General features: G+C 39.6%; 2 protein-coding genes across 3 annotated transcripts; both read left to right on the top strand.

Annotated features, from left to right (window-relative positions):
* Positions 1-20: 20 nt before the first annotated feature.
* On the top strand, positions 21-4,445 carry ctsbb (cathepsin Bb). The gene is made up of 9 exons (XM_082506587.1): positions 21-944; positions 1,052-1,137; positions 1,240-1,354; positions 1,476-1,591; positions 1,783-1,868; positions 1,966-2,106; positions 2,198-2,314; positions 2,531-2,659; positions 2,784-4,445. The coding sequence occupies exons 1-9, from the start codon at positions 822-824 to the stop codon at positions 2,858-2,860; spliced, it is 990 nt and encodes a 329-aa protein (XP_082362713.1). The 5' UTR covers positions 21-821; the 3' UTR covers positions 2,861-4,445.
* A 3,840-nt stretch (positions 4,446-8,285) lies between these two features.
* LOC309688584 (phospholipase ABHD3-like) lies at positions 8,286-14,220 on the top strand. 2 transcript variants are annotated; one of them, XM_082504419.1, is made up of 10 exons: positions 8,286-8,518; positions 9,637-9,797; positions 9,911-10,093; positions 10,231-10,276; positions 11,450-11,562; positions 11,695-11,868; positions 11,951-11,999; positions 12,092-12,257; positions 12,553-12,651; positions 13,101-14,220. In XM_082504419.1, the coding sequence occupies exons 1-10, from the start codon at positions 8,399-8,401 to the stop codon at positions 13,247-13,249; spliced, it is 1,260 nt and encodes a 419-aa protein (XP_082360545.1). In that variant the 5' UTR covers positions 8,286-8,398; the 3' UTR covers positions 13,250-14,220. The 2 variants fall into 2 exon arrangements, with proteins under 2 accessions (XP_082360545.1, XP_082360546.1); XM_082504420.1 differs by lacking the exon at positions 13,101-14,220 and having other exon boundaries at positions 8,289-8,518; positions 12,553-13,086.
* Positions 14,221-14,367: the final 147 nt, after the last annotated feature.

Genomic DNA, 14,367 nt, shown 5'->3' on the forward strand with positions numbered 1-14,367 from the left:
AAGTGTGTGTGTGTGTGTGTGTGTGTGGGAGAAGTTCATACATATTAAACAAAAAATTAAGAATCAGAAGGTTGATGGTTAAATAAAGGAAACAAAGCTGCATCTCGTTATTGACGTCTAATAATTTTAAGAGCTTGGTCAACCTTTGGAATGGCAGGCTTCTAGTCACATGAGACATGCAGGTGCATTTATTACACAGGCATGTGATCAACAACTGTAGTCTTATAAGAAGGGTAACTGTAAGGTTTGTTGAGTCAGAGAGAAGAAGAACGACGAAAAAGATCTACTAAAACAGCAACCCAGGTAAAAAATTAAGACATTTGGCAAATATGCTGATTTTTTTTTTTTTTTTTTGCACATATGAGTTCAATATGCATGTGGATTAATACTTTATGATTGTCTTAAGCTGAAGTTTTCATTTTTTGTTTTTAGCTTGAATCAATGTACATATATGTTAAATCTAGCTGCAGTTCTGATTCATCTGATAATATGAATGTTCTTTTAAACTTTTTTTTTCTTTATAAATTGGAATAAAAGTATCATTTATCATTAATTGTGGATCTAATTCTTAAAGTCAGTGTTAGATATATTTCAGAAAGAATGTTTCTAATAACCAAGTTCATTGCATTCATACATGACCCAGTTCCTATGTACAGAAATGTATTTGCAACATTACTGCAAAACACATGTTGGTTATAAATAAAGGAAATGGCCTCTTTCCTTATTCCCTTTCCTTGTAACGCTCCACTGAGATGTGCTTTTGTGTGCATGTAAACAGTTTCCTGGTCACCTCCTATGATCACTGATGTCTGTTTTGCAGGATGAGTCCACTGTTCCTCCTCTCTGTAGTGGTGATGGTGTCCACCACTTGGGCACACCCTCACCACTCCCTTCTCTCCTCTGAGATGGTTGATTTTATTAACAAGGCTAACACCACCTGGACGGTGAGACCATGCAATCAGTTTTTATGGATATTTCCACATCTTAGGAAGCTGTTAACAACCCGTAAGCGATGATTTCTCTGCTCCAATTTCCTTTTTATTTGCTCCAGGCCACAAGGAATTTCCAGAATATCGATGCCACCTATGTTAAACAGCTGTGTGGCACCATACTGAATGGACCCAAGCTACCAGAGGTGTAAGTTTATCAGGTGGTTTGGACAGCTGGTCACATGAGATGACATGTGACAGTCAGCAGGTTGAGCTAATCTGCAGTGATTCTGTTTTCTCTCTTGTTTAGGCTTCATAATATTGAAGGCATTAAACTTCCTGACAGCTTTGACGCACGCAAAGAGTGGCCCAACTGTGCCACAATCCAACAGATCAGAGATCAAGGCTCCTGTGGGTCCTGTTGGGTATGACACACCAAGAAATTAAAAATACACCACCACCAAATAGAGGAGATAGGGTGGGACATTAAAAAAAATCATTACCAACTTCCATGTTCTCAGTGTTCCCGGTTTGATTTTTACACAGGCCTTTGGGGCAGCTGAGGCAATATCTGACAGGTTATGTATCCAAAGTGGTGGTAAGATCTCTGTGGAGATCTCCGCTGAAGATCTGCTGGCCTGCTGTGATGAATGCGGCATGGGGTGAGCATTAGTAATGGCTCGTGTATATAAGTAAATGGGCTGTTCATTAATTCTACTCATGAAGTTTTCATGGAAAAGTTTTTTTGGAGAAACCGTGATGGTTTATAATTACAGTCTTCAAAAATCAAATGAAGTAAAACAGCTATAACATAACTCATGGTGCACATTATGTCTTTTTGTGTTTGATGTAGCTGTTATGGTGGCTATCCTTCTGCTGCTTGGGAATTCTGGGCAAAGAAAGGGCTTGTCACAGGAGGCTTGTATGACTCTAAAGTTGGTAAGTCCATTATCCACTTGCTGAATTCAGTTTAAGTAGTTTTGGGGAGGAGCAAAAGACTTGACTTAAATGGACTGACCGTGACTGTTTATTACAGGCTGTCTACCCTACACCATCGCCCCCTGTGAGCATCATGTGAATGGAAGTCGTCCTCCGTGTGGGAGTTCAGAGACTCCTAAGTGTGTGCAGCAGTGCACTGATGGATACTCACTATCATATGAGAAGGACAAACACTTTGGTACAGAGAATTAAAATAAACTCTGCACCCTCCTAGCATTGGTTTACTTTGTCGTTGCAGTCCTTGAAGTTTCCTGTATGTCCCTCTTCAGGTAGACGCACATACGGCGTCCCGTCGGACCTGGATCAGATCATGACGGAGTTGTACAAGAACGGGCCTGTGGAGGCATCTTTCACTGTTTATGAAGATTTTCTGCTGTATAAGAGTGGTGAGGTTTATGTATTTAATTCTAGTAATGTCACTCTATATGAGTAACGTACTTCTTTGTCTCAGTTTAATATTGGGCAACTGTTTGAGAGCAAGCAAGTCGACCACTAATCTGAAAAAACTCCACAGACACTTTAGAACGCCTGTCAGAAAATGGGTATTATTCAAAAGAGGAACAACCTTCTTCTGCTTTAATGAGCTTTTTTTTTTGCTGTAGGTGTGTATCAGCATGTGACAGGGGATATGCTGGGCGGTCACGCCATTAAGATCTTGGGCTGGGGTGATGAGAACGGGACGCCCTATTGGCTGGCTGCAAACTCCTGGAATACTGACTGGGGAGATGAAGGTATGGATGAAAGTGTAAGGCACATAGCCGGTGTCACATACAGGCCTACGTCACACAAAGTGCTGAAGATGAGTGGGAATGCTGGCCTAAAACTGTGTCGTCCTCTGTTGTCTTCTTATTTCAGGTTTCTTCAAAATCAAGCGTGGAAATGACGAGTGTGGTATTGAGTCAGAGGTGGTTACAGGAATCCCGCTTAACTAGATGAAATAATCATCACAGCAGACAATCAAGAAATAAATCGAAGAAAAGACAGACCTCATTCTGGGGCAGATTTTGACAGATTTCATGCAATAAAGAGGGAATAAATTGTTGTGTCTTGGTCTTCATTTGCATTTCTTTACCATGATTTGCAGGTTTGTTTTCCCACAAGTGAGCTACAAATTTTTTTTACAGCTTCATTTCATTACGGAGAGAATTGAGCATTATTCATTGACATAGAGAAATGAATGTATTTGGCGATTAATCTCTGATGACCTATCATGGCAGAGCAGAATCTAGATGGTGGTGGTGGTGAAGATGAGTGAGGTTTGGATGAAGCTCCAGTTGATATGTCTATGAGGTGAGGATGGGGAGGAGGTGGGTTGCATGAATGCGAGTCTGAAAGCGAGAATGACAGAGAGTAGATCCCGAAAGTTTGAATCTATTCATCTGGACGTAGCATTTTCAGTGGGAGAAACGTTTCGTCACTCATCCAAGTGACTTCTTCACTCTCAGCTGACTGCAGGTTTCCCCAATCTTATAAACAGTACATCGCACAATGACTGAAACTAGCACATGAACATAATCCAACTTTGGGGATTTACTTACCTGGATGATCGAGCATGCATCAAGACGAAGAGTAGAGATTTAAACCACGTAGAGTGGAGGCTAATTGGCTCAAAGAATGTGGGCAAGAAGGTGATTGGATTAGAGTAATGATGTCAGTACTGAGTTTGACAACGTGGGAAAAAGTAGTGGAGTCAAGAAGAGACTAGTAGCAGCCAAACAACCCAGGAAAGCAGGCAGATGAGTGACTGCGGATCTGCCTAATTGAAGTTGCGCATAAGCTTCATTGGGAAGGTAGATGAGATTATATGTTTTAGCATTCAAAATTTAGATAATTATATTTAGAGATATATACATATTATCTAGCATTCTAGCTTTAGTTGGGATGATGACATTGCTGATTTCATATACTATGTACTGAATCAGTAATTTATAATAATGATAATACCAATATAATACCATGACTCCTTAAATTACAGGATACTACAGCAAACGAAAATCAAAAATCACATATCCAAATAGTCCTCTTTAGGGGCCACTGTAAATTAGTCCTCCTTTGGTGTTGCAGCTTATTTTTGACTGTGGTGAGAAATGTGATTTGCTACAGTCTTAACAGTGTTTTAAAAAGCATGTGCCTGACAAGATTTAAGATGTTTTAAATTTTACTGGATGCCCTTCTTTCACAATTTGTGGTAGATCCATCCAATGGCAATTCCTTTTGTACACTAAAGGAAAAAAGCTGAAAAGGTTACAACACAAACTTTTAAATGAACTGTGACTTACAGGACAATGTCAAGCAGAGGCGGAGGCAGACATTTGATACACCCGGGGCTTAGCCCTAAAGGGTAGTATGCATGTGGGATTGGGGTGGGAGGTGGGGGGTGGGGGGGTTAGAAATGACTGAAAGATTAATAGGCTCTGTTTTGAGTTTTGTTCAAAAAAGAATGACTTCATATAGGGAAAAATATATATCACATGTGCAGGACACCTTAAACTAGTTTTTTAATTAAGCAGCAAGGCAGAACAAAGTCTGGGCTGTATCAAGACTCGAGGACTAAACCCCAATTCAACCAGACCCAGAACTGATCCGGAATTAAAACAGGACTACAACAGTTCAAATCAGGACTACTTAGGATTTAACCAAGACAGAACCAGAATCAGAACTAGATGATAGTAGCACTAAAAATCATCATAGACCTGCACTACACTTATTTTTTAATTCTACCAAAGTCCACTATTTAGATTGAGAAAAGTTTATATAATTATTTAGCCTTGTTGTGCAAACAAGCCTGCATAACTTGCTGACAATCAAACCAAACACCAACATCATCAAATATACAGTTGAAACCAGATATTTACACACTCTTCAGATAAAAACACAAACACTTTTTTAATTGTAACATCAAATCAGACTAAATGTTTATTTTTTTAGATTGATAAATATAAAAAACATATTTGTTAATTTTAAGAGTAAAGAGAGAAACTATCTGTATTTCATAATTTTAAATGGCACCAAATTGTATGGACATGGACTCTACTAACCTATCAGAAGCTTCTTCAGCTCAGAATGGAATCGTCTGGAGTTTTCTTATTAATTAACAATAAACTTAGTGTACATGTACTCCTAAATTTGATGAAAGAGATAAAAAGAGACAGCTCTGTCTGTCTTTATTCTGACATTTAACTAATTCAAAAGATATTTCAATATTTATTTATCCAAAACAAAACAAGTTTACTCTAAATTGATGTTGTACAGTAAAAAAATGTTCTTGGGTTTTCCATAAAGTGTATGTAAATATCTGGTTTCAACTGTGAATATACTGCTGTGTATTGAAATTCCTCTTGTTTTGAATAGGAATATACTGAACAACATACAAAGCATAATATATAAAATAACATCTACCAGAGTTTTTTCTTTAAAAGAAGCCCCTTATGTCCATTCTTGTATATCAGTACATTACTGAAACCGATTTATTTAGACGTGGAGGGAAACAACTGAAAATATGAAATAAACATACATGTAAGCTAAGACTCTCTAAAGAAACAGCATTGTTGTTGTTCGGCTTTTCATTTCGCCATTTGTTGATTCACTTGAAGAGCAAGTAACGTAATATGGGTCAAGTGATCAGTTTGATATCAATCTTTCGTGATACACCGTCATATTTACATTATTTGTACAGTACGAATGATTTTCTTTGGTACCTGGTCGAACTTCAGTTCTCCCCTCTGTCTGCCTGGCTGCACTTCTCCAACAGCGCACTTGCAAGCAGCAGCTCCCCCCGCCCCCTCCCTCAGTGTCTGAGCTCGGATCATACCAATATTAGGGAGGATTTACGCACAGTCGTAAATTCCCACAGTGTGCACTATGTGCTTTGAATATTGTGTGTAGTTTTTGTTTTATACAGTTGTCAGACAGGCATCTAGCTATGAAAAAATTACACTCCAAAAGACCCCGGGCTTCTGAAAAAACAACCCGGGGTTAAGCCCAGTAAGCCACCCCCCGCTCCGCCACTGATGTCAAGACATGTTTCTAGCAGGGCCCAGCAGAGGGTGGTGGTAATGCACATACAGTTCGGACCGTGTGTGTGTAATTTTGCCTCTGCACACTACTACGGAAGATTTTAAATCAAACAATCAGACAGATGCGAGTGGAAGTGAGGGGCACCGTTATAAGGCTGAAGAAACCCAATCAAAATTCAACTAAACCAATCAGAGAAAAAGCAAGAACTTCGGAGTGGTCGAATCAACAATATGGTTCATTGTTTAAAAGAAGGAGTTTACTGGAAAGCTTAACAACATCAAAAAAGCATGAAAGAGCACAAAATACCACCAAAGTGGATGATCACAGAATTATTTCCATGGAAATGAAAACACCTTCACAAGAACTCGCATAGTCAAGAAAACTGTTGACGAGGCATAAATATCAAAGTCTACAATCATTCCTTTGTGCACTTCAATCACATGACTGATTTAAAATCCACTGTGGGGGTGTACACTGTGTCTGCCCAACAAAGTATGGACCTATATGTAAAAAGATGCAGAAAGGTGCTAAGAAACAGGAATAAGGAACAAGTGCATTTAAAAGAGTAGCATTAAAAGAAAAAAAAAAAGGGATACAATAAGATGCAGCTAACCCTGGGTATGTCTACAGGGGTAAAGTTAGGATTACACAACATAAGGCACTTGTTGGCAGAGGGAGCGGAGAGAAATAAAAAGCTGTGGGCGGCTAGTGACACAGAACGCAACAACTACTTAAATTATTCAGTTAAACTTTAGTCCAGCTGTACTACTGCCAGCAATACAACCTTGGATACTTTATGACAACACCGTAGATTTCACTTATCTTTATAATTCACATACTGATGTGTGCAGAGGTATAAAAGAATAGAATTGCAGTAGCATTTAGTATTCTGAAGTTTCATCTCAAAGTAAGGAGCAGTGTTTATGACTATGCACAAGAAAAAAACACTTAAAATATCCTTTTAAGAGAAAACAAGGTCATTTGAATTTGATGACAGTAAACGAGTTGGGGCACCGTCATGTTTACCACTATAGCATACCCTTTTCTTTTAATAAAAGATATAAAAGATATAAAAGATAGAATATCTGGGAATTGAGGAGACCACCTCTGGAATGTTGATGAAGGATTCTAGCGGAACAAAAAATCCTCGGTCTTCTTTGATGCACCAAATGTTTTCAGCTGGTGAAAGATCTGGACTGCAGGCGGTTAACCTCACCACCAAAACTTGTCTGCTACAAACCCAGGCTGTTATAATAGCTGCAGAATGTAGTTTAACATTGTATTGCTGAAACATACAAGGCCTTCTCTGAAAAAAGATGTTATCTGGATGGAACGTGTGTTGCTTTAAAATCTGTACATACATGTCAACACTGATTGACCCTGTCTATATGTGCAAGCTGCCAGTTCCATCGGCCCTAATTCACTTTCTTACCAACAGAGAAGCAGGATTTAAGCATTGAGTAAAGCCAGCAAGTTGGATGGTCCCTCCCCTCTTTAGTCCAGCGTCTATATCTTTTCAAATATTTGAAGTAATTTTACCAAGATTTCTTCCTTTATCTAAACTCAAACGTTTATTTTGCAATGACCCCGATGAAGGCCACAAGCTGAAACGCTTTGGTCAGCTAATAAAGTTTTTCCATAGTGCTTCAAGTGTCGCTGGAGTCTTCATGCCACCAGACATTTAACCACACAGCAGTTTTTTACTTTGCTTCAGTCCAATTTAAAAGAACTGTGTTCATAGTAGATGGCAGCGTCCCATAATGTTCACGTCTGGCTTCTTCTTTACATGGTTACATGGTACAAGCTTTAATCTCCATTTGTGGATGACATGGTGAACACAGATAATCATTTCTGGAAGTTTCCTGAGTGCATGCAGTGATCTCCATGACGGAATCATGCCTGCCTTTTAATGTGGTGCTGTCTGAGGGCCTGAAGATCATAGACATCCAATAGACATCAGAATTATCCTTTGCATACAAAGATTTCTCCAGATTCTCTTAATGATATCATGTACTGTAGACCGTGAGATGTTCTAAATATTTACAGTTTTATATTGATGATAATTCTGAAACAGTTTTTTGCAGATTGGTGAACCTCGGACCACGGTTAATTCTGAGAAGCTCTGCCTCTCTAAGATGTTCATTTTATACCAAATCATGTTATTGACCTGTTGCTAATTAACCTAATTAGCTGTAAAGTGTTTCTCCAGCTGTTTCTTTTTAGTTTCGCCTTCTCATTTTCTTTTTTGAAACGTCTATTAAATAAAAAATGAGCCACATTTTTTCATGAAACAGTAAAATGTCTCGGTCCAAGCTCCACACCAGCTGGTGGCGGTAATGCAATAATTTATTGTTCACCAAAAATAAAAGAAGAACGCCTGCGCGCTCTAGAGCTCAACGCTGAATGCTGGCGATGAAGGCATTAAACATTAGTGCACTTCATTCTGTCCTGTCATGTTTCTGACTCATGCGGAGGTATGGGGGACATACTGGGAGTGCGTTTTCACGCCGTTCACGGTGATCATCTGCTCCCTCACAGCCGCACTGTACTATCTGTGGGGCCGCAAGTGTCAGGTCAGATTCCGTGGTTACTTTATTCTGTTTCCTTTTCACTATGCTACTTTCCAATTAGTTACAAAAATTTATATGTTTACTTCAAAAAAGTTCTACTTTACCCCTCAGCTGAGTCTTGTACGCTTTTGCGAGATGTAGAATTAAGTCTGTTTGGTAAAGGGAAAAAAAATTAAACCGATCACACCACCGACCACAACTAAAGCTCAAATTAGTCATCACAGGTGTATAAAATAAAGCACCTGTATGGGTCGTTCTGAAGATTTCGTGAACTCAAGCGTAGTGATGAAATGGGATCTCGCCGTTTCCTTCCTCCTATATATTCCACAATCAACAATCGGTGGGTTTCACACAAAGTGGGAGTGTTTGGGAACCACAACAACGCAGCCAAGAAGTTACCGTCCAGGTATTAGAGATCGGGGTCGCGTAAAAGTCGAAAGCTGCAGACTGACTGTGCCATCACAAAAAATGCGTACCAGGAGCTTCATGGCTTTCATACTTCCTGTAATCTGTAATGTTTAAAAGCAATGACTCCACTCGAAAATTGCCAAACAAAAGGAAATGTGTTTGTGAAGAGTTTTTCGATCACCCTTTGCACCTAATGTCTCTCCTGTTTCTTTGCAATTAGACGGACATGTTTGCACTTCTATAACTGGGTGCTTTTTCTGTGAGCTTATTTATCATTGACTTTGTTGTGTGACCTGTTCATATTCATATTAAGCATTGTGCTAAAGTTTAAGCACTTTAAGTTTAAGTATTGGCAGCTGAAGAATTTAAGAATTAAGAATTTTATGTTAAAAATGCCAAAAAATAAGCAAATATAACAAATCTCTGCACAGACTGTATCAAAGGGAAAAGGGGAGTTTTGATCTTAGACTTATTTTCTGTATGTCAGCCACTCACTGATTACATGCTATTGTGTGACATCACATTAAAGTGCAGAGCTGGTATTATTCAACACACTGACACTGCATCTACATACCACTGATACTGCCATTATTTTCTTTGTACCTTGTTCTGCTCGCCTGGTGTGTTTTGGATGTTTTCTTGTCTCTCACAGGTGTGAATGTATTAGCAGCTGTGCTTTTATAACGCCTTCATCTGGTCTTGTGTCCTTTCAGAGACCAGCTCTGGTTTGCAGTGAGGCTTTCAGTGCATTCCTCTACAAGCACTGTCCTGTGGTAGCTGAGCGCTTCAGTCCCACTCCGTGGTGCTGGGGAGGCCGACTTCAAACGCTGGTCTGTGCTGTCCTCAAATCCAGACCCCCTGTCAGTTATCGCAAGTAGGAAGAAACCCTCTTTTTTCAGTTCACCACTATTTACAAGAGGGTTAAAAATCTTAATCTAAACATTTAATTAAATAATGAATATCTTGTCTCGTCCCTTCATCTCCCAGTGAGCTGATCCGTACAGTGGATGGTGGTCAGATCTCTCTTGACTGGTTGGACAATCAGGCCAGTGTGACCTACCCAGAATCCTCCACGCGTCCCACAGTGCTCATCCTCCCAGGGATTACAGGAAACAGCCAGCAGTCCTATGTGCTTCACGCCGTTAGCCAGGCCACACGCCACGGTTACAGGTCAGCTGCACTCCTCACACAAAATGAAGTGATCTTGAAGCAGCGCTAACAGGAAAGTTTACATTAAGCAGGAAGCTTAATGTAGCTTGTGCCCGGTATTTGCCTGAAGCAGTTTTCATAAATACTTTCCTTCCTAGATGTGTGGTCTTCAACAACAGAGGTCTTGGAGGGGAGGAGCTGCTGGTAAGTACAATGAATACCTAATAATTTATAGTTAAGTAAAATCTAATTCTCAAAACACTGTTTAAGAAAGAAGCTCATGTTCCAGAATGAACACATTCAAGCTTGACTGAAATTTGCCCTCGTGGAGAAGCTAAATGCCTTCTGGAGAAAACTTTATGGTCAGATGAGACAAATATTAGCTTTTTGGCCATAATGACAAGAGGTGTGTTTGGAGGAGTAAAAGTGAGGATTTCAAATATGAAAACACTGTCTGGGGTTGTTTTCCTGCCAGTGGTGCGGGCACATTAAACAATGTGGATGGAATGATTCTAGTGTATCCAGAGAGTACTCAGAGTGCTTCATTTGTTCCACTTTTTTCATGTTACAGCCTTATTCCAAAATTTTTATTTTTCACCACAAAATTTTGCAAAGTAGAACACCCAAGTACTTGCGAGTTTAATAATAAAAACATAATATGTACATAGGAATTTGCAGCCTTTGCTCAATACTTTGCAGAAGCAGCTTTGGCAGCAATTACAGCTCAGGTCTTTTAGAGTATGATGTTACAAACTTGGCACGCTAACCTTTAGGCAGTTTCTCCCATTCTTCTATCCAGTTGGAGGGGGAAGGTTGGCATACACCGATTTTCTGATTTTTTTCCAGAGACATTCAATTGGTTCAAGTCTGGGTTCTGGCTGGTCCAGTCAATGACATTTGCAGAGTGGAAACCACTCTTTTGTTTGTTTGGTTGTGTGCTTTGTGTGCCTTGTTGGAAGATGAACCTTTACCCCAGTATGAGTTCCAGAGCACTCTGGGGCAGGATGTTTTGATATATTACTGCGTTTATCTTGCCCTTGACCCTGACTAATCTCACAAAAACATCCGCACAATATGATGCTGCCACCACCGCGCTAAATTTGATGTCATGGTATTGGCTGCCTGGTTTCCTCCAGACATAAAGCTTGACATTGAGGCCAAAAAGTTCAAGCTTTTGACCCAACAAAACAATGCATTTGTGACCAGTTTTCTAAGATTAATTTCTTCAGGCATAGTTAGTTTCAGTGTTTTTCTTAATATAAATATGGAGAACGTCATCCTCAGTGCACCATTTCACAGCAGTAATAGCACTAACAGAAGATCTGAGGCTTAAGCACTGCATGTAACTGCCCTCCTGTATCCCTCTGCTTGCTTCAGACACCAGTCACCTACTGTGCTGCCAATACTTCAGATCTTGAGTGTGTGGTGCAGCATGTCAAAGGGCTCTACCCCAGTGCTCCTGTGCTTGGGGCTGGTGTGTCTTTGGGAGGGTGAGTTGGTGCATAGTGTTTCTGCTGGCCTCCATTTCTGGACCTAGATTTGTCGTCTGTGTCTTTCCTCCATTTCTTTTATTTATTGATTTTTAACAATTGCATGATTCCTTTCTTTTCACCCTGCTGCAGCATGGTGTTGTTAAACTACCTGGCCCGTAAGCACACAGAGTCAGGATTGGTTGCTGGTATCACCATTTCCGTACCCTGGGATGCATTGAAGTTCTCCAGCTCGATGGAGGAACCGCTCAACTGGCTGCTCTTCAACAGGCACATCACGAAATCCTTGCACCAAATTCTCAACAGGTCGGATAAGTTACGGTTGCTAAATCTACATTTGCGTTTGTAAATCCAGTTAAATAAAAAAACAAAAATCTGTTTCTCACAGGCACAGGAAGATTTTAGAGAAAGTGGTGGATGTTGACTATGTCCTGAAGGTATGATACAATATTACTCACAGTTTGTCAGTTTCTTAGATGTATAATTGACTCTACATTCATCGTCATCTTGTTTTCACACCCCCTTGTAGGCTCGGTCCATCCGGGAGTTTGACGAACGCTTCACGTCTCTGATGTTTGGTTATAGCTCATGTATGGATTATTACCGCGATGCCAGCCCAGGCAAAAAGCTCCCCAATACAGCCGTACCCATCCTGTGTCTCAATGCCGCTGATGACCCTTTCTCTCCACAGACTGGTGAGTACACAACAGGAGAGGTGTGTCAGTATAAGCACTGCAAAGGGGAAATAACAGCTGTAATGGTTTACTCATAAATGCTGATTCAGTAGGCCTTGTCAGATTTGGCGCACAAAAGATAAATCAAGTTTTGTAATTGTTGAGAATTTATATTCTTCTTAACACAATTCCTTTTTTTAAAATGTAATCAAGGATGTTGAAGTCACATGAAAGGTTTCCGATTCATGTGTCTGCTTTGTGTCTACTCTGCTGTCTGTTTATATTCATTTGGACTTTTTCCGTCCTGCTCTCACAGCCTTCCCAGTGTCTATAGTCCAGGATCTTCCTAACGTCGCCCTGGTATTGACGGCACACGGGGGACACATTGCCTTCTTGCAGGGTTTTTTTCCTCGAGGTGAGAACTACATGGAGCGCTTGTTTGGCCAGTTTGTGCACGCAGTCTTTGAACACCAGGAGGAAATGAAGCAAGCCTGTGGTATCAGAGAGGAGCAGATGAAGGACTAACGAGCAATATGAAGGCACTTACACTGAAGTAATACAACATTTGCAGCTGCAACTCTGCTCATCTACCTCATGACCTCAGGTTCATGTTCTGTAGACAGTCAAATTTTCCTATGATTACACTTTTGCATGCTGTAGAGTGTGGATGGGACACCAGTGGTTAATGAGCTGACACTGTGTAAAGACCAGTAACACCCTGTGTGGGGTTTCAGATAATTGTATCTGCTGCCATAAAGTGTAATAATGAATCGTAAGCGTATCATGAGGACCAGATCACTATGTATGTGTGCTGAATGTATTTTTATTAGCAGTAAACTGAACATCAGTTTTGTTTGTTTGCAGTGATTTCCATGACAGAACCATACCTGTTTTCAATGCAGTGCCGCGCGATGGCCTGGAGGTCACGGCCATTTAATACTGACTTTTTGCACTTGTTCTCTGTGCACAGAGATTCCTCTAGATTCTCTGAATATTTTGATGATATACTATGATGAGATATTCAGCGATTTTATGTTATTCTGAAATTGTTTCACAATTTTTTGCACATTGGTGAACTTCAGCCCATCTTTACTTCGGAGAAACTCTGCCTCCCTAAGATGCAGAAATATTCCTGACCTGTTGCTAATTAATCTAATAATTTGCTAAATATTTCACTAGTTGAGAACAAGCTAACATAGGGTTTTGAAATTGATATCGTAGATGTCTAATATGAGGCTGAGGATTAGCACTGCCAACCACCAGTATTTTTAGTGAATGTTAATTCACGTAATAGGGCTAGTGGCAATATTTTTATGGGTACTTGTATATTTGGTGTCAAAAGACATGAAGGAGGAGAATGGAGCAAAGGCCACAACAAACGTTTATGGTGATAATAAATCAACCTGAGGGAAAGGTGGGATAAACAAGAGTAAGTTGAAGTGTACAAAAGGAGAAATGAGGTGAGGAGGGAAAAGGAGATACATTTGTACATACTGAACTGATCAGCACAGGATACACTGTTAGAAATATGAGGCAGAAATAAGGCAATTCAATTTCATTCAAGTCCTCAGACGAAAAATAGATCTAATAAATATTTTAAAAATGCCAACTTAGCTGATAAAAATAATTATTTTTGTTTTTAAAGCCGTAAATAAACAAGTTTCGATCCAAGCTCCACACCAGCTCGTGGCGGTAATGCAATCATTTATTGATTGTTTTTGATTGAATCTTTATTTTGAACTTGTTGAAACAGTATAACAACATAGAATTAAAACGAGACAAACAAACAAAGAAAAACAAAAGGAAAACGAGCAACCACAACTACAAATAACTTTCATGCTCAAAAAGGAGCAGGAAGAAACATAAGCTTATTTAATCCCACCCCCTTTTCCACTATCTTGGAAATCAACAGACTACAGAAATCCTCCTTACAACTACATTATATTTTACGTGTATTTAAAAAAAATGTATATCTATCTTTCTATCTATCCATATATATATATATATATACACACGTATATATACTCATTTTCAATAACCCCATAGAAAGTAAAAGGAAAAACTATATCTCCATATTTGTAGTTTACATGGATCGTAGCCATGACGTTGAAGTTGGAGCTTTTGTCCAATC

This window comes from Aulonocara stuartgranti (genome assembly GCF_965226115.1).
Source record: "Aulonocara stuartgranti genome assembly, chromosome: 15".
Classification (NCBI taxonomy): domain Eukaryota; kingdom Metazoa; phylum Chordata; class Actinopteri; order Cichliformes; family Cichlidae; genus Aulonocara; species Aulonocara stuartgranti.

Coding starts and splice junctions, on each gene's coding strand:
- ctsbb (XM_082506587.1), top strand. CDS start 822: ATGAGTCCACTGTTCCTCCTCTCTGTAGTGGTGATGGTGTCCACCACT. Junction 1,138..1,239: donor GGACCCAAGCTACCAGAGGT/GTAAGTTTATCA, acceptor TCTCTTGTTTAG/GCTTCATAATATTGAAGGCA. Junction 1,355..1,475: donor GCTCCTGTGGGTCCTGTTGG/GTATGACACACC, acceptor ATTTTTACACAG/GCCTTTGGGGCAGCTGAGGC.
- LOC309688584 (XM_082504419.1), top strand. CDS start 8,399: ATGTTTCTGACTCATGCGGAGGTATGGGGGACATACTGGGAGTGCGTT. Junction 10,094..10,230: donor GCCACACGCCACGGTTACAG/GTCAGCTGCACT, acceptor TTTCCTTCCTAG/ATGTGTGGTCTTCAACAACA. Junction 10,277..11,449: donor TTGGAGGGGAGGAGCTGCTG/GTAAGTACAATG, acceptor TGCTTGCTTCAG/ACACCAGTCACCTACTGTGC.